At 37.7% G+C, this 18,651-nt stretch overlaps 2 protein-coding genes and 2 non-coding genes across 5 annotated transcripts; 1 reads left to right on the top strand and 3 right to left on the bottom strand.

The window, feature by feature from the left end:
• Positions 1 to 78: 78 nt before the first annotated feature.
• vamp3 (vesicle-associated membrane protein 3 (cellubrevin)) lies at positions 79 to 6,349 on the bottom strand. Its single transcript, XM_088424350.1, has 5 exons — positions 6,259 to 6,349; positions 5,116 to 5,194; positions 2,425 to 2,583; positions 1,869 to 1,920; positions 79 to 1,530 (listed from the first exon to the last, which is right to left on the bottom strand). Coding segments are annotated over exons 1-5 (309 nt in total). The 5' UTR covers positions 6,261 to 6,349; the 3' UTR covers positions 79 to 1,513.
• Positions 6,350 to 7,270: 921 nt separating this feature from the next.
• On the bottom strand, positions 7,271 to 7,343 carry trnar-acg (transfer RNA arginine (anticodon ACG)). Its single transcript has one exon. It is a non-coding gene; the product is annotated as a tRNA-Arg (tRNA).
• Positions 7,344 to 7,856: 513 nt separating this feature from the next.
• Positions 7,857 to 18,651, top strand: ccdc3b (coiled-coil domain containing 3b). Of its 2 annotated transcripts, XM_088423813.1 has the most exons (4): positions 7,857 to 8,291; positions 8,365 to 8,506; positions 13,783 to 13,957; positions 17,800 to 18,651. In XM_088423813.1, exons 1-4 carry the CDS (start codon positions 8,213 to 8,215, stop codon positions 18,091 to 18,093), a joined length of 690 nt encoding a protein of 229 aa, XP_088279939.1. In that variant the 5' UTR covers positions 7,857 to 8,212; the 3' UTR covers positions 18,094 to 18,651. The 2 variants fall into 2 exon arrangements, with proteins under 2 accessions (XP_088279939.1, XP_088279938.1); XM_088423812.1 differs by having other exon boundaries at positions 7,857 to 8,506.
• On the bottom strand, positions 17,632 to 17,704 carry trnat-ugu (transfer RNA threonine (anticodon UGU)). The gene has a single exon. It is a non-coding gene; the product is annotated as a tRNA-Thr (tRNA).

Consider the following 18,651-nt stretch of genomic DNA (forward strand, 5'->3'; position numbering starts at 1 on the left):
GAGACAATAAAATTATTTACAATAATTTGAATAGTGTGTTTAAAAAGACTGGCATGAAATACAAGTGAAAAAGTGAGACACAATTCAACCACTTTAATAAGATTGAAGCAACAGCAGGGTATGCAATCATCCAGTGTTGGCACAGTACATGTAATTCTCACACTGTCATTTCCCAAACTAAGTTGTACAACAAAAACATTCAAGATTAGTTCTAAATACAATACTTCCAGAAACAATAGCTCGATAAAATGGCATTACATGTGTGTGCACTTGATTTGGATGGGCTAGACTTGTGTCAATACACGCTCATTGGAAGTTAATTAAGCAAGTGAGCGGCACAGTATGTTTAGGTGTATTTCGAAGGCACAAGTGACTCGTCAAGTTGAAAACGATCATACATCATCGTGTGGAAGAAGTGCAGACATTTAGAATGGCTTCTGACCATTCAGCTATCCATTGCGCATTGCATAACTTATTTTTTTCTACTTAAAGACCACTTAAGATTTTGTAAAGCCATTTGAAGGCCATACTGAATACTATTTTATATTGCCTTCTAGAGCCGGTTCAGAAGTTTTTAAATTGCATTGCGGGCTATTGTAGCCATAGGTTCCCCATTCCTGATGTTGAAATATATCCAAATCAAAGCACAATTTAGCTATAACTGTGCACCAAGTCATTCCTGAGACAATGATGCAAATGGGCATTACCTTATGAACAGCGGCATAAACATACAGCATGTTCCTCCAAAGATGTCCTTGCTATAAGATGATCAATTTAATTATTTCACATATTCACAATTGAATTCACTTCAACTGATGTTTCCCTAAAGGAATTAATAAAGTACATTTTCAATCTACCTAATAATCACTGTCTGCAAAACAGAAGTACATAAGCACTCAGCTGTGGGTATAAATAAGTTAAGGCATTGGGTGGCATCATCATACAATCAGCTCCGTGCCTTTTGAAGTCTGGCAGAAGCAAAGTACAGTTCGGGAAGGTTTACTGAATTGAAAAAACACTGACTTTACTTCGGTAGTAGGCACAAACAGAGTTTCAATCATTTTATTTTATTTTTTTAAGTATTCCTAATGGCATATCTCTTAGCTTGCACACACTTTGTTGGCTAGGTTAGCAAACATAAAAACAGGATACAAGAGGAGTTAACAACTATACATAATTCGTGTCATATTGAAGTACAATGGGATATCGTTTACAACAAAGACCAGAAAAGAGGCACCGTTTTGTTTCCACCGTGTGACACCGGTGGTTCAATTACCTAATTATCAGTTTGTGCGTCTTTGGTATGTGGCACTGCATAGGTAGGGCTTGTAGTTAGCCCCGTATCCTTTACTTAGGCACATGCCGGCACACATACAGGACAAGGAATGAAGCCCACCCCCTCCCCTTCCAAGAAAATGGTGGAAATAAGCCACTAATCATGCGACCTTTGCCTTCCAATGATGCTGCTCAAATGTTGCTCATCTCCTCCATTCCTTTGTTTCTTGATGTCGTTTTATGCTCTTGACCAAACTGAAAATGATGCAAGGGATTAGTAAATAAATATATAAATAAAAGTGAAATTTAGGAAAAATATCTTGTGAAATGTAACTTAAGAAATACTGTATATGGGGGACTTTTGATTGAGGAAATTAGAGCCCCTTAAAGTATAATAATAAGATGGTCAAATTACTGACAAACATAATATATATATATATATATATATATATATATATATATATATATATATATATATATATATATATATATATATATATATATATATATATACACACACACACGCACATTTTTTTTTTACAGGAACAATGTTAAGTATTTCTCAATAGAAGAGTTTGCTAAGTGATACTCACTAATAATGATGACCACGATAATCAGAAGGACAGCTATCAGGATGGCCCACATCTACAAGACAGGTAGGCAAAAAATGTCAGAGCAACACCCAGCTCACCTCTATTCAAAAACAGTTGTAACATTTATTCATTTTTTCTTTTTAAACTGAATTCATCCTTGAAACTCATTCAATACCGTTGACGAGTACACTCGTCAATTAAGCTTTTCAACAGGGTTAGGGTTAAATTTTAAACTTTACTGACGCACAGGCAGCAGTATGCCGTTGATGCACCGTTTTAATTTGAGATTAGTAGTTTGTGAGTCCACTGGGAGAAAAAAAATGTTATTTATCGTATCTTTGTTCTACTAATGATTATACAACAACAGAAAAAGGCAAAAAAATACAGGTGCAAGGAGAGTCTATTCTTTCATTCAGTAGACATAGTGTAAATATAATCATTGACCACAATATGTTGTGGGTCTTGAAAATGCCAAAATGCTTAAAAAAAAAAAATTTAAAAAAAAGACTGGCAGTGGATGAGTTTATCTTTGCAGGCAAATCTATTGAAAAGGTACCTTGCAGTTCTTCCACCAGTACTTCCTCTTCAGTTTGGCAGCACTGGTCTCAAACTGGGATGCTCCAGCTTGGAGCGCATCTGCTCGGTCATCCAGTTCGGATAACTTCTGGTCACGTTCCAGAACTTTGTCCACATTCACACGCATAATATCCACCACCTGCTCACAAACATTGAATTTGAGCAATCAACTAGTCATTTCTGGCAATCGGGAAAAAAAATGCACAGTGCTAATCAAATGTCTACAACCAGCAGGTGAGAAATGGATTATCAACACAAAATGTGTTGTCCATATTGGAGTTTGAAACATTGGAAAACAACATTTTCACTGATTTTCTGACGTTACAGATCAAACTAGTAATTGAATCAGGATTTTTTGTTTTTGTGTTTTCTGGACTGTTGACTTTTTGTGCTAAACAGATTCTTGGATTTTTTAAATAGTTGCTGATCTAGCTAAGTGTTATCATCATATAAACCTATAGTAAAAGACATCTTAGACAGTATCGGGAAACACGCACATAATCCACATGTTCCACTGATCCACAAACCCTACTACTGCCACACCCCTCAGACAGAGCGGCAGTATGCAGAGGAGTGTGCAAGCATTACGTAACCATGGCCAGTGATTATATAAGCCTCCAGCAACCAATTGGAGAGTCTGTGGACTTGTCTAAAGTTGACGTTGTGTGTAGGAGGGGCTAATTTTAGCATTAACTCAAACTGAGAAGGGCACGTTGTCATCTATCATTTCAGAGCATTATTAGCTCTGAATATTTACAGTCAAGTGAATTGACATGTGAAACGTGAAAGAAACGGGTTGCCCGTAAAGACACATGCAATTTCAAACATCGATGCCAAGTGTTATGCAATTTTCTTTTCGCGGCACAGAGCAAGAAACAGTGAGTCATAGGGCAGCCATGGGCAGTGAGAAAGAGGGAGGGTCAATTAATGGAGGCTCTGTACTGTCGTCACGTTCACCCAAACACAAACAAGACCAGAGGGAAACGTCTTGATTAAAACAACTTTCAATAGGCTGTGATTTTTGATACGCAAATATAAGTACGTGGCCTAAAATTAAGTTAGTTCATCAATACACAGATGGTTAAATGGGTGATATGAATGTTGCTTACTTGACTTGGAATATAATGAAGAAATGGCTTTCATAAACTGCATAATGCATGCCAATGTGATTTTGTTTATTTTTTGTATTCAGCCAAATGCCTCCTAACTGGGGCGAAGGATTTTTGGATTTCTTGTTTGTCCTCTCAAGGGTTGCGGGCTGCCGGTACTTATCCCAGCTGTTGTTGGGTGGCAGGCGGTTCACTCTAAACTGGTTGGTAGCCAATCGCAGAGTACACAAAGATTAACAACCACTCACTACCAATCACAACCAATCACACTCAAAAACAGGCCCAAGGGCAATTTCGTGTCCAATATACCTACCGTGCATGTTTTTGGGAATGTGGGAGGAAACCGGGGTACCCGGAGAAAACCCACATGGGCACGGGAAGAGTATGCAAACTACACACAGGAGTGGACTCGAACCTCCGTATGTGAGGGACGCGAGGGATGCCACTGACTCCCAATTACTGAATACTCGAACTTTAGCTTTTTAGTTGATGATGAGTCATCATGATGGTCACCTTTAGAACCACGTCATGGCGTTTCTCGAGACACAACAACCACATGGTGAGAGACGAGCTTTGAGTCAACATGTCGTTTCACTCCCTATTTAGAAATTCAGCCACACTAAAAAAAACTCATGTTTCATAAGAAATTGAGTTTCCAATTTTCCAAAAAAATAAAAAATAATACAATGTTTTGCAAAGAGGTCACAATAACATTTTACCAATTACCACCGTTGCTTCATGTTCCCATTAATTTGCTCTTAATTTGAAAAAAAAAATTTGGTATTCCTCTTGGGCCAAGAGGAACACAATTTTTTTTTTTTTTTATATGCCAAGAGTCTTGGCATATAAAAAAATAATGAAATGAGAATCACAGGTTCGATTAACCACATAAATGCTGTTAAACTCTGGTAAAAACTCACACACCCCTTAAATGCCTCACCGTACCCCAATTTGAGAAGCACTGATCTACATCATATGGCGCCCAAACAAATAAGTGGAATACGGATGTGCAGTCTCATGTAAACTGCACGTTATCACCAGCACTTGGCTGTATTTCTCCCAACTTGTTAACTATCTTGTCTTATTCTGTTTGTAGTATAGTTATGGTTTAAGCTATGCAATTTGTCATGGATATTCCATTTTCACAGTCTGACTCTATCCCTCACGAACCGTTTAGCGTCCGATGTAATTCACAAGGCATTCACTGACTCAAAGGGCAGCACTCCGAAGGGATAATGGAGGTTTGAACTCTGGGTAGTAATGGAACTTAGGAGTAGAACAGAGTTGGTCAGATAACCTCAGTGGAGACGGGTCTTTAGACAATTACACATGTACTACAACAATGCATTAACAATTAAAACAGTGGAGCAATTAATTTAAGGAATTTACGTTTACAGGTCAGTAATTTTTATGTAAATATTAACAGAAGTGAATCAAAGAAAATCACTACTCTAGCTACATGGAGCAACCGCATCAGTGCAAAACCAATGATGCTGTATCATATTTTCAGACTTTATAATATGGAAAAAATGAAAATAAAAGTGTGTGCAGAGTTATCATACCTCATCAACCTGGGCTTGGGTCTGCTGCAAACGCTTGTTGCTTGACCCTGCACCAGAACCTTCTGGAACTAAACCTGACCTACAGAAACACAAGACATATTATTTTTCTATAAATATGTACATTGATAGTGCATAATATCAATTACAGAAATTGATCACACAGTATGTAATTTTCCTAGTGAAGATACCTGTCATTTAGTGACTTTTGTTTTGACCTTTTACCTTGTCATCTTTGACAAAGCGTAGACTTAGCAGTGCTTTCTAACCATATTATATTTATAAAAAAATCGCAACTGGCATTGACTGATTGGTTTTAGCATGTTTACATAATGGAAAGTTAAAAAAAAATCGAACTGTCCCATGCATTCCTCTATTTTTCTGCATGTGACACGCGTTGGAAAACGATTGCCTGCTGCAGAATGACTGTATAATAATGTTGCCTGTCAAATCCATTACTAGCAGATTAACAAGTGAACTTGTGACACTGGATAAGGCCTACATGCAGCCAGCATCATGTCACTACATTCCTGCGGCACCGATAATTTAGAATGGCGAAGTAACACCAAAAAACATACTAAGCTCAACTCAACTATCTACCCGGTTATAGGCCACGAAAAATACGTTCACAAATCGTATCTTATCTTATACTCACGCTACATTTTAACCTGAAATAGCTTGTTAGATAATTGTGTCACATTAATCTCAATAAAACCTTCCCCAGTTGCAACGTAGTCTATATAATGAGTCGACTTACCATTTCACAATTCAATTCTCGTGATGACAAAACAAGTTGTGTAGTTCTAACGCGCTAATATGCTATCTACTCGGGATGCTAAATCCAAATCAAGTGAACATAAATGAAGGCTGGAGTAACAGTATAACATACCTGGGTTATAAACAAAATAATTAGTTAGAGTAATTGATAAAGTTACTGGACTCAAATGAATAGTTTCTACAGTTAAAGCAAACTTGTGAGGAAAGCGCCTGAACGAACTACCACTTGTTGCATGCTAACAGCTAAGTTTAGGGCGTATGCTACGTTTTATTTTCGTGAAACATCCAGATCAAGTTATTCTACGCTTGTTTGACAACAACACACTTGACAGCCAATGTATGCATAGATCGCATAGAGTTAAAACTTACATCGTGAAGTGAAAGTTGCTTTATATTGCACCGGATGTTTCTTGTTTGTAGCGATTTCCAAACCGTTCGCTCTAGGGCTGCTTTGCTGTTGCACTGGAAAGTCGGAAATTCTGAGTTCCCATTAATAGCAACAACATCACTCGAGAAACTACTAACTTATCAGAAGTTAATTAAACACTTCTGCTACCGTTTTATAATGTGATTAGTACATATGTGATATGATTTGAGAAATACAGTATGAGCCAATAGCTTTTGTTACTCCAGTTGCCGAATAATCAGCTCAGAAATGTTTCGTGAAAGTTTCGTGCACCCGGCGTCAGCTGTGAATGCGTTCAACATCTAGTTTGGGCAAAACACGCGTGAAATAGATGTTTGTCGTAATCGTTGAAAATAAACATATATGTTTTCAAATGGAAACGTCAGTCATTTTTTCTACATTTATTTCTACAGGGAGCACATGAAGGCAACACTGAACAACCAACATACAGTACTTCCGCCAAGGAAAGCGTAAAGTGCTACAGGAAAAAAAAAACAGAGGCCATAGAAATAATATTAAATATATAGCGTTGCAATGGTCGTTCCCTAAATCGAAACATTAACAAAATAACTAAATATCTGTGGATATGTACATCCAATTTGAAGACACAAAGAAAAGCCCCGTGATCAGCACGTGACTCTAAAACCAAAAGAAATTCGTTACACTGAACTTTATGCTCGAAATAATTTTCACATAATGCATATCCTATTTATACTGGAAAATTGTCAGTGATTGCCCAAAAAAAGAGCCATTTAAGTACATCATGACATCAGGCTCAAACCTAGTTAACAGTAGACAATGCAGCCATCTAGAGGTAAGAAATTAAACTGCAAAGACTTCCTTTTAGATGAGACGTGGCGTACATATTCGATCGAAATTTGTTGTGTTTCGGAACGATTGTTTTGGTTAAAAACGTTGCATTGAGTAGCATGGTCGTCTGCATTTTTCTGTTTCGTTTATTTAATGAAAAAAATTCGAGCCAGCCAGGAGTCGAACCTAGAATCTTCTGATCCGTAGTCAGACGCGTTATCCATTGCGCCACTGGCCCGTTGAGAATCAGCCTATAGTAAAACAATATAAAGACTACAGAGCTTTTAGATTGTCCAACATGAGCTGTATGCCACAAGTTGTTTGTTTCGAAATCATATCCAGATCACTGTATTCCAATCAATTTTGTCAAAGTGGACCCTTTGGTGTCGATTGTAGAAGGTGACAATAATGGCGTTAGCCGATAAAGTTTTGTTTGAGAACTGCTCGTTGATGACAGCGTACGATAACTGACTTTTGCAGGTTGAAAATCATTAGACTTGCATCGTCATGAGTGATTAAATTTAGGAACACTTGCTGCGCTGATTCCTTGCATATTTGTCAAGGAATCGGACACAATTTGTCATTTCAAAGATTTGAATCGCAAAAACAATTTAAGTTCAAAACTATGTCACAGGAGGGCGCCATTCGCATCGCTCTACCTCACTTCGAAATCATTCTTCTTAGTATAGCTTTTAAAATATCATTTAGTCTTCTATCATACGGATATTGTTCAAATTGTACATTTTAAAGGTCTCAAACAATCCTGTGTGCAGTGGTTTCGTTTGCTCCGCTAAAGTTTGCGATGGAAGGTGAGAGATTTCTGTTGCTGCAGCCGAGAGAGGGCTGATCCTCCTCCAAAATTACAGGTATCATTTCTGCACACTGGTGACTACAGAAGCACAACTGCGGAGTTAACGTGTCTTTCTTTTTTAAATTTCCACACAAGCCACTTTGATGCTTCGATGAAACAGATTATGTCCACTGCGTGATTGCACTGCCCTGATTTTGCAACGTCAATCCATCTTCAGCTCACAACAGTTTGCTTGTGACCATGTGGATTATTGTGCTTTTTCTCCTGACTGTGGCCGGTCCCGAGTGGAGCCAGGGATGCCAGCTGCCCCAAGACTGGAGACCCCAGACGGAGGCGTGCCGTGCCGAGCTGGCCGAGATCATCGTGTTTGCAAAGGTGCTGGCCCTGCACAAGGAGCCGTACAACTACCTGCCGTGGCAGAGGCACACGGACCTGCTCTACTTTGCAGAGATCGAGCTGCTGTGTGACCAGGCGTGGGGAAGCATGCTGGAGGTCCCCGCGGGCTCCAGGTTTAACATCACTGGCCTGGGCTATTTCTCCTGCTTCTCGTACACTGTGACCCCTAATAACAACTACTACTTTTTCCTTAAGTGAGTAACCCACCTCTTAATTACTGAAGTGGTGGCTGACTGAATAAGTCTATCACATATTCTCCTGATACGCAACCTTTTAATTTGTGTCCACTGTAATGAACATATGGTTTTGATCTATATTTTTTGACTCATCCGAACTAGCCTATAAGTCTGAGTGTGTTTAGCGGAGGACATCCTGGAATTTCAAAAGATGTCATACGTGTTTTGGTGCAATGCAATTAACTTTGCTGTCTTGCTGAGACAAACTGGAGAGTGCAACAAGACAAGAAGAGGTTGAGACTCAGGTTATGATGTAAAAGACACAAATCTACATCAGGGGTGAGCAAAGTATAACGAATTGACAGCAACATTGGACATGCTCATTTCTTTCATTCGGTTCACCAAATCTTTAGATTAAAAAGTCTGCGATGTATGTTTGCAGTTTAGCACTTTTGCTCCTTGGAAGTTTGTTATTTGGCTCCTGCTTTTAGAATTGTTTTTCACCATGCAAAAAAAAAAAAAAAACAACAACCCATAAATAAATAAATAAATAAATAAATAAATAAATAAATAAATAAATAACTACAAACAACACAAATACCTGATATTCAATGTGAATTTTCTGTAGGATATCCAAATATCAATAAGAAATGCTGGCTGCAGCCCTACTTAAAATGTAGCTACAGTATTTGTTTTATGGTTAAAAAAATACAGTGAAACCATAAAACCAAAAGGTAGGACTGTCATTTTAAACACCACAGTGCCTTTTAGCTTTACAGATGCCATGTCTGATCTTTAGGCAGCATGTGTTATGATAAAGACCTCTGCTGCAACAGTATGCATTGCAGTCATAGAAAAACGACATACATTATTGATATCCTCCAGTTAAAGACAGAAATAACTTTCAAATAACAAGATTGGGATTTTCCAAGAATCCGTAATTACAAGCCACAAAGCTTCTGGGAGAGAGAATGTTCTATGGACAGACAGGACAAAACTGGAAGGTTTTGGCAAATTCACATCAGCTCTATGTTTACAAATGCAAAACTTCAGCATATAAACAAAATAACACTATCTCTCCTTTGAAACATGGAGGAGGCAAGGTTTTGATCTGGGGCTGCTTTACTTCATTCAGGCGTCCTGAATCATCTTTGCAGGATACAATTAAAGTTTAAGACGAGCAGGGCGTTCTGGAGTGAAATGTACTCCCCAGTGTCGGAAAGCTTGATCTCAGCTGCAGGTCATGTGTCTTACAACATGATAATGACCCAAAACAAACAACTAAAAACATGCAAGAATGACTAAGAACAAAACATTGAACTCATCTAAAGAGCTAAATCCTGTTGAACAGCTGTGGAGGAAGCTAAAACATGCAGTTTGGAGAAGAAAAAAAAAGAGAGAGAAAAAGTGCCTGATTTACATTATGGGTAATATATATATATTTTTTAAATGATTATTTTTGTCATTCATTGGGCTGATAACTTTGTTGTTTTTTGCCTATTCCTGAAATTACAGATAACTAATGACATTACTTATTTTTTTAGTCAGGAAACGGGCAAAATATGAGGTGCTCTTTTATTTTTTTATAGGTTTATTTGCAACTGAAGAATAATTGGGGCACCGAGGCCACTATTTGACGAAGTATGGTATATCAATCACTATGAAATGTCAACAATACATCATTAATATTAAGAAGGGTTTCTTCACTTTATAGATTGCCCTGAACACATCTTTGGAAAGTTTGCATTATGGAATGGCTTTCTCATATCCAGCAGTATAAATTAATTCAAGGAATATATTAATTGCATATTGATCCTTCTATATTTCCACTTGTCTCCTGATTTATGGGACACATGATGAGCACAACAAAAACAAAGCAATACTACTGCCTCCAGTTGGCTACAACTCTTGGTCCAAAACACTCTGACACAGTCCCACAGACAGATATTGGAACTGGGGAGAACATTGTCCTTGAGAATAACAGAAGAATGTTCTGGAATATTGCACTTCAAACATTAAAAAGTACTCCCAACAGCACAGTTGTTGGAAAATAAGTCATAAAATAATCTTCCAACAAAGTACAAAAAAAATGAAATCTTCAAGTGAGATGTAAGGCAATTCCCTTAAAGTCCTCGAATTGATGGGTCACTATTCTGTTGTTTTTTCCTGTTTTGCAACAACTCTTCAATGTGTGCCATAAACATGAGAACAATTCTCAAATGACATATTCTGGAAGGAAACCTAAACTCACAAAATGAGAGTGTTGACTCCTACCTCCTGTATTCTCTCTAAACCTCCTTGTCCCAATGCCGACTACAGTAGACACAAATAAATATGCTGCGTCTCAGGAGATGAATGTGATCCATGTTAATTCATATTAACACTTTGAGTGCTGTTAATGTAAGAGGACATCAGCACAAATGCTACCAAGGAGCACCAATGACATCAAATCTTCATCATCTTCATCATCAAATTTTTTGGTTTATGGGAAAGAGTGGACAAAATGTTGGGGAACATTAAAAAAAAACTACCTATGGGCTGTCAGAATGCTTGAAATTGGCTCGCAAGTTCTCGTTTAAAAAAAGTGGCTAGCAATAAAGGCTTAACTGCCATTTTTTTCCACGTATAATAAAAAACAGTGCTGCACGTATGTTGAATCATTGCATGCAAGCATATAATTATAAAGGCAATCAGAATAACAACAAGTTTGATAAAACCCAAATTTGTGGACCAGCACTGATGAAAGCCTCAGCTTGATGATAAGGACCATATGTTAGCTAACTGGTGATTTTGTTTTGTTTTGTTTTTACTTACACAAGATTAGATGTCAGATATTGAGAAGGGGTGCTGGAAAGCATTCTTGGTTGTGTAATGTTTTGCAGTCCATCATAATGGTCTGCACAAAGCCAAAAACAGTAATGCTTTTTATATAATGCATCTCGCAGACAGGCATGTGTGAACATGTAGGTAGACAACACTTTGCTTCCATTGGTTGTGTTGGTCAACGCATCAGTGCTGATGTTATCTGTGACAGCCGTTCTAAGAATGCAAACCTTTTGTCATCATTCATCAGGGATAACAGTTAGGAATTCATTCTGTAAAGAGTAGGCTCTGGTAAATTATTCTCTCTTTTTTTTTTGTTTTACAACAGGCTAACATTCAAACACAGTAACACCAGATTAGACTTTGCCAGAAAAAGACTCCAATGTTGTAGAACATTCTTTGGACAGATCAGAAGGTCAACTCGTATCAGACTGGTGGGGGGAGAGTGAAAAAACTAGCAAGTGATCCAAAGCATATCACATCATGTGTCAAACATACCGTATATAGCTAATATGGAAGAATGTAATTATTGATAATGCGGCTGTTAACAAGATGAGTCTAGCACTGTGTTCTCTGCTCAGTGGGTGGTTATATAAGAAGATTGATACCACTTGTATGGGGCAAAAGAAGACAAGCGATTTTGTTAAACATTAAATAGGGAACAGATTAACTCGAGACAAAACCTTCTTTGTTTTACCCCTCAAATGCAAACCATTGCAAAACAGCCTTAAAAGGGAAGTCAATCCCAAGATTCTCTTTACAACAATATGTTCATTGCAGCCCATCTAGTCTAAACACAATATTGCATTAGTGAAATATGAATTAAGTCAAAAGTAAAATCTACCTGGTTTTATTCATCTGGGGGCAGTCATTTGCCACTTGCTTTCAACTGAAAATGACATCATTGGTGACAAGTGCATATTGCATAGTGCATATCCCTGAGGGGCGAATGGTGGAGACTGTCTACAAAGGTAGCGGCTTTTTTGCTCATGTATTTGAGATCGCCAACATTTGCCACAATGTCGCCAGAGATCTGCAGCTGTAGTGCTCTTGTTGCAAGGAAATTTGGGACACAATATTCAATATTTCCTCGCAAGGAAAAATATGTTAAAACCTTTGGCAAACGTTTGGCAACCTTTGACGACATTTTTGCAAATACTGGCAAACTTTAACCCACACTAAAAGGATCAAAAGAGCCTCTACTTTTTCAGCATTTAACAAACTTTGGCCTCTGAAGACAGCAGCTTTTTTGATCTTCTCAGGGTTCATTCAAGGTTGCCAACATTCGCCAAATTGTTGCCACAGTTTGCTAAAGGTTCCTTACATCGTTGGACACTCGCCAACGTTTGTCGTTATTGAGATGGAAGCCTAAAATGTTCTAAAAACTTTTTGAAACAGTTGTTATTGTTCTGAAACAGTCTTAATTGTTTTTCATTTAAAAATAATTTAAACAGTTTCAGAATGATTTTAGAATGTCTTAAAGGGACAATGTGTAAGATTTTTCATTATGGAAAGCAGGAGGTGCTACATTTGCTGTTGTCCGAAGCTTTAACAAACATGGCAGCCTCCAGAGAAGTGCCACGCTCCATGTAATATAATTTAATGATAATTATTACGATTATATTTAAAATGAAAAGATTATAAGATAAGAAATTAAAAGATTATATTTGAAACATACTGTTGGTCACTAAGAACACATTTATTTGCAAGTTTTTTAAATTTATAATCATTTAATTTATTCCTTTTTAATGATAAACGGTCTAAATCTAACATTGCTCCCTTAAGATCTAAAATTTGAAGATTTTAACTCTTTGTTTCATGAGACAACAGAAATGAAGTTCTCATTCTCATGGCAGCCTCTAGTGTACAGCCGTTTCCTGTCCAACAAAACCACAGAGAGATAAAAATAGTCAATCCAATCAATCATTGGCACAATATTCCCAGGATAGGGCGAATGAGAGCAGAGTAAGGAGAAGAATGAGAGCGGCAATCTCACATGGGATCTTAAAAATGAGACAGATTGAATGTGCTGTCTGGTTCTCATGTGCACTGTAAAAACATTAGCCTATATGTTACCCCTTAAAGATTCTGTCAGGAGAATAACAAACACAACACGAACAGATGGAAAACACTGACATTATGCCAGGTCAAAATTGCTGATTAGACATATTTTAGGGTGTTGCGCGTGCTACATTTGCGTTTTGTAACCAATGCTGTGAAGTCAACTGTTACAAATGTGCACATCTTACTTTTTCACCATGCACATGCACCAATTCTGTCATTTGTACAAACAAGCAAACTTTTGATATCTTCTGGGGAGACCAAGATGGACTCCAGATGTTCATATGTTCTCCTTCACACATCACATATTGCTCTACGTTAATCACCCTCATTAATCTCCTCTGGTCAGAGAAAGTTGAAAAGTGAAATTGTGTACAATACATATTGTGTTTTGTTTTTTTGCCGTGCAGGATGGACGAAAACTACAATATGGTCCCCCATGGAGTGAACTTCCAGGACGCCATCTTTCCAGACACAGCGGACAACCATCGTATGTTTGCCAGTCTATTCCAATTTGCCAACTGCACACCTGGGACTCAAGTCCATAGCTATACCCCTGAGTGGGAGGCTCAGGAAGACAGCAGGGTATGTAAATGGCTATAGCTACACAGTTTGATTTAACGCGCTAACAGTTGAACATGACATTCTGATTCAGCACATTGGTTGAGTAAATACAATGGAAAAAGCCACAGTTGCTTGGATTATAGGAGAACACAGGAAGATTCACGATTTATCCTTTTGTTTGAAAAGGAAGCTTGCTGCGAAGCAAATATGGTCCAAAATCTGGCGAACAGACATTTTCTGAGGTTTGGCCAGACAATGAAGCCACAATGTTTTGTGGAAAAACTCACCTAAAAAACATAAAACATCATGTTCTTGCAACATGCGTGGTTTTTCGTTTGTTTTATAGCTTTCGTCTTAGTGCAAGTTTGTTCTATAGCTTTCGTTTTAGTGCAACACGTGGGACCACTTTTGTAGGATTACATCATATAGACACATGCTCAATGTTAGTGTCGCCATGAGGTGCTTTTGGTGTGTCCTCATCAGAATCACTCAATTGTAATGAAGGTTTTACAGAATATTGAGGCCTTTATAATATTTGGCCAAGCCTTTTACATTGGTTTATTGGTTTTTCAGTGGATGAACTGTATGTCCCGCACACTTCCCTGCTAGCCACTGTGTGTGTCTAACAAGTTGTTAAATAATGCTGTCATTTTGACTACATATGATTCCAGAGCTTCAAAGATGAATCGACAACTAAACGATTATCAAAGTAATCACTAACCATCTAGTTTAATATAAATTGAACAAAATATTTGTATTGTCAGCCTCTCACCAATAAATGTCCCTTTTCTTTAGTCCTCCATGGTAACAATTTATTATTTTTATGTTGAATCAAAACCTTTGCAAACATTTGATTTAGTTTTGGAACAATATTAACATTTTGCCCTTTTTCTGGCTGAAATGTAATGACATTCTTTAATGGTATCGTTATGAAAATTCTCAGCAAAAGCTACAATAGGAGCGATGAGTTTTTTGTGGTTTGTGGTCTGTTGCAACTTTATTTTTGAGTCACAACTTGTGTCAATAGACACTGCACTGTTAGTCAACAAAACAAACAACACAGTCAAAAAAAAACATGTTTCTGACTGAAACAATATTAAATGAAATCTGTTGAATGAAGGTAAAGTTCATTTGACACTGTGTCCCAAGGAATTGGCTCAAGATTCTCAATATAGAGCCCATATATTTTGCAATTTGTTGTGTTCTTTGTTACATATTTATAGTTTCCACTGACTCACCACTGCTTTTTCCCTTCAAATAAGCCCAAACATTTGGCGGAATCCCTCTCATTTTGGTCTTTTTCTGTCTGTTTCCAATCATTTGCAGAGTTCCCATGAAAGTGGAATCTTACCACAGGAAAAGGGAATTATAAACACGGTTTGCATTTCCGTTAATAACAAAGATTTGGGGTTGGACTTGCCTGTGATTGTAATTACAAAGTGATATTTAGATATCTGCTGCGGTCTCTTAAATTATTCTCCAGATTATATTTCCTCCGAGAGCAAATAAAAGCAGATCATGTTCAGGTCACAGTTTGTACATCCAAGTCATTACAATGCATGCGCTCGCCACAGGACCAAACAGCATGAGGACTACACAATACATTTAATTTCCAACTAATAGTGTGCATACTTTTAGACTGTAGACATTCTTTTGTTTATCTAAAAGTTGTGCCGTGGCTCACATAGCATGGGTCAACCACTGTTTTGCATAACATCATCGTCCTGTCTCGACACTTCATCCTTCATGTTGTAAAGTTTTGTAGCCCTTTCACATCCTGATATGGTATAAGCAATGCCATATGGGGTACGACCACAGTTATATTGCAGGAGGAAATGTTGCCACCAGTGATGTGGTCTGACAGCCAGCAGTGCATTTCAAACATTTCCTCTAAACTTTCAACAGTTGTTATTTAAGGGTAGGTAATCTACATAGTGACCCACATGGAAGCATTGGCATCCACAGAGGAAATCCGCACTCAGGCAGAAAATCCATATAGTCCGGGGGTCTATTTATTTATTTATTTATTTATTTATTTATTTATTTATTTATTTATTTATTTATGTATTTATGTATTTATTTATTTTATTCCTACAAAGGATTGCTCAGTAGCCTTTTTTCGGTCGTGTTGTGTAACCATTTGCCGTGCATCACATTTATCCCAACCTTTTACATATAGGGTTGTTAACTTTAGTCTTCACAAATGTGGTAGGAGGTGGCTAAATTGACAACTCTAACGTTGCTATTAAAAAAAAAAAGATTTCCGCTTGAGGCTGAAACGAGTACTCTAGAAATTCGAAGGTTCAAATAGACGTCACAAACTGTTGCTTTGAGAGTCCCGACATGAACAGCACAATGTTATTCTGAGGCCACATTCAATTGCCAATTAAAGGGTGCTAAAAAACAACTCAATTATACTCTCACGCTACTTTTCAAAGGATGTTTAATAGACGCAAATAACTGCACACTTTGATGTTGACAGCCTGGTGCAGTTGTTATTCCTACTAATCATTTTTTTCCACAAACCAGGCTGAATAAAATTCGTTGTTTCAGCCAGCAACATCCCTCATGTGGTTCTGATGTCACTTTGACTCACTGACCAAAATTTATGCGGAGAGATTTGTCTGAATCTGAAAGTTTGGAGACAGAAAAGAAATGTGCTGCTATGCAGTTTAAATTTTAAGAGACAAAAAAACTTGTTTAAAGATGAGCGGTTCATAACTGTTTTACACCCAGCAGACAAATTTAGATATTTTTTTTTTCCTAACATCTACTAATTCGATAGAATTTTCAGTGGAATATCCAAATATTAAAACACTTGGTAATTGCAGTCCATGTTCTTCTTCTATCAAGAGAATGTTCTTGTTTCCCCCCCTACATTGAAACAAATTACTATCTATAAATCCTGAGGCTCCTGTGAGATTTGACCCGAATTTTACAAGAAGGGCATTGTAACCTGTGACCTCCAGTTCACAGACCCTGCATAGCTGAAGTTGGGGGTGGTCAGAAGTCATCAACTGTTCAATTCTGTGTGTCCTGCATAACTGTAGTTGCAAATTTCCATGCTTTGTAAAGTGAACTTCCCCCATACAAAACAACACAATAGCCCTTAAATGATGGCATTCCAAAATTCCAGGCCCTAGTGAGATTTGAACTCACGACCCCTGATTTACAAGAACAGTGCTCTAACCCCTGAATTATAGGATCCATAAAAACAGTGAATCTGGTTTTTATCCCAAACCCAAGCTATAATCCTATGAATAGGTTTCTGTATGAGTATTACATTTAAGTCAAGAAGTTATAGATGCACAACTTTCAACGACCTAGGCTGTGTTCATACTGCAGGGATATCTAATTCCAATCGGATTCCGCCTCAAATCTGATTTTTAGGGCTGACTGTCCACACTTTCTTTTCAGAACGTGTCAAAATCTGATCTGACCCTGCTCAGACCGGACCCCTTTACCGACCCATCTGCAATGACGTTGAAAACAGGATGTAATTTTCCCATTAATTAGATCATATTTCAATCGCATGGATTTTATTTTTTACTATGAGATTGATCATTAAAATGTACCTGAAGTGACCTGAATGTGAGTTTTTCCAACTCACTTTTGCCTCACGATAATTAAAAAAAACAAAAAAAAAGCCATATGGTTGAGTAGTCTTCCTCCAATATTAAACACTATTTGAAATCAGGCCCCAATGAGATTTGAACTCATGACCCCTGGTTTACAAGACCAGTGCTCTGACCTCTGAGCTATGAAGCCCTTCAGTCTGAAGGTTAAAATGCTATACTGTAGTAGTAATCAGTGTATATTTGTTTTTGTCATTTTCTGAACCCCAAATTTATTTGTCCCCTCAGTTGTTGTGCTCCACAGTCCAGAAGGCTCTGTTCGAGGAAGAGGAGAAAGTGAGCACGCTCTCTCAGAAGGTGCGTTCGCTGGAGAAGGCCAACGGCCACCTGAGGGAGAAAGTGAAGACCATGAAACGTTTGCTGCGCCAGGCCCAAAGAGAAACAGCCAAAGAGCAACAAACGCTCAACTTCAAGCAGTTATACGAATCCAAGACATCCCGAACGCACCCACATCAGGACACCAACCAGGACCAGAAGGAACCTGCCATCAAGAGGGTGCTGTCAAAAAAGTTGAAAAAGTAAATCTAGCTCCAATGCGCGCTAACAATGCTGTCCAAAGATGTGCCTTACTTTACATTATCCATCTTAATATGCTTATTCGATAAGAATATTCATGTATTATTTTGATAAGCCATCTACGACTTTTACAGTGCATAAAAAAGCAACGTCTTGTATAATCTCTAAAAAAAAAAAAAATCACACTGTTTTAAAATGGTAAATTCACGGTAGAGGATCATCAAACATATCATTTGAGTAAAGCGAAACATAAATACTCGTGTAAGGTGTGTGCCAATACTGACAAAGTTTTTACTCAAGTATGTTTACTTGGTTATGTTATTGGTCATGAGTCATGACTGTATGCTGGTCATGCAAATCAGTTCTGTTGTTGAGTTAAAAAAAAAAAAGGTAATGTCTGAAGCCCTCATGGTGCTTTGTTTTGTTTTACTAGGTGTTTTATTTTTGAAACTATTTATGTTGAAAACATTTAAGGAAGCGCTTTCGTCATTTTTGTAAGTGTACTCATAATACAAATAGTGGCAATTTTGAAAACATGGTGCAGAGCACCTATTCGTTTGAATC

Source organism: Hippichthys cyanospilos, chromosome 9, assembly GCF_059441005.1.
Source record: "Hippichthys cyanospilos isolate Australia breed blue-spotted pipefish chromosome 9, RoL_Hcya_1.0, whole genome shotgun sequence".
In the NCBI taxonomy this organism is placed as follows: domain Eukaryota; kingdom Metazoa; phylum Chordata; class Actinopteri; order Syngnathiformes; family Syngnathidae; genus Hippichthys; species Hippichthys cyanospilos.

Bases quoted from the DNA above. Each gene is read 5' to 3' on its own strand.
- ccdc3b (XM_088423812.1), top strand. From the start codon at position 8,157: ATGTGGATTATTGTGCTTTTTCTCCTGACTGTGGCCGGTCCCGAGTGG. The intron at 8,507-13,782 runs GTGAGTAACCCA...TTTGCCGTGCAG, and splicing joins AACTACTACTTTTTCCTTAA to GATGGACGAAAACTACAATA. The intron at 13,958-17,799 runs GTATGTAAATGG...TTGTCCCCTCAG, and splicing joins AGGCTCAGGAAGACAGCAGG to TTGTTGTGCTCCACAGTCCA.
- vamp3 (XM_088424350.1), bottom strand. The intron at 2,584-5,115 runs GTATGATAACTC...GTTTGTGAGCAG, and splicing joins CCCAAGCCCAGGTTGATGAG to GTGGTGGATATTATGCGTGT. The intron at 1,921-2,424 runs GTACCTTTTCAA...CCTGTCTTGTAG, and splicing joins ACTGGTGGAAGAACTGCAAG to ATGTGGGCCATCCTGATAGC.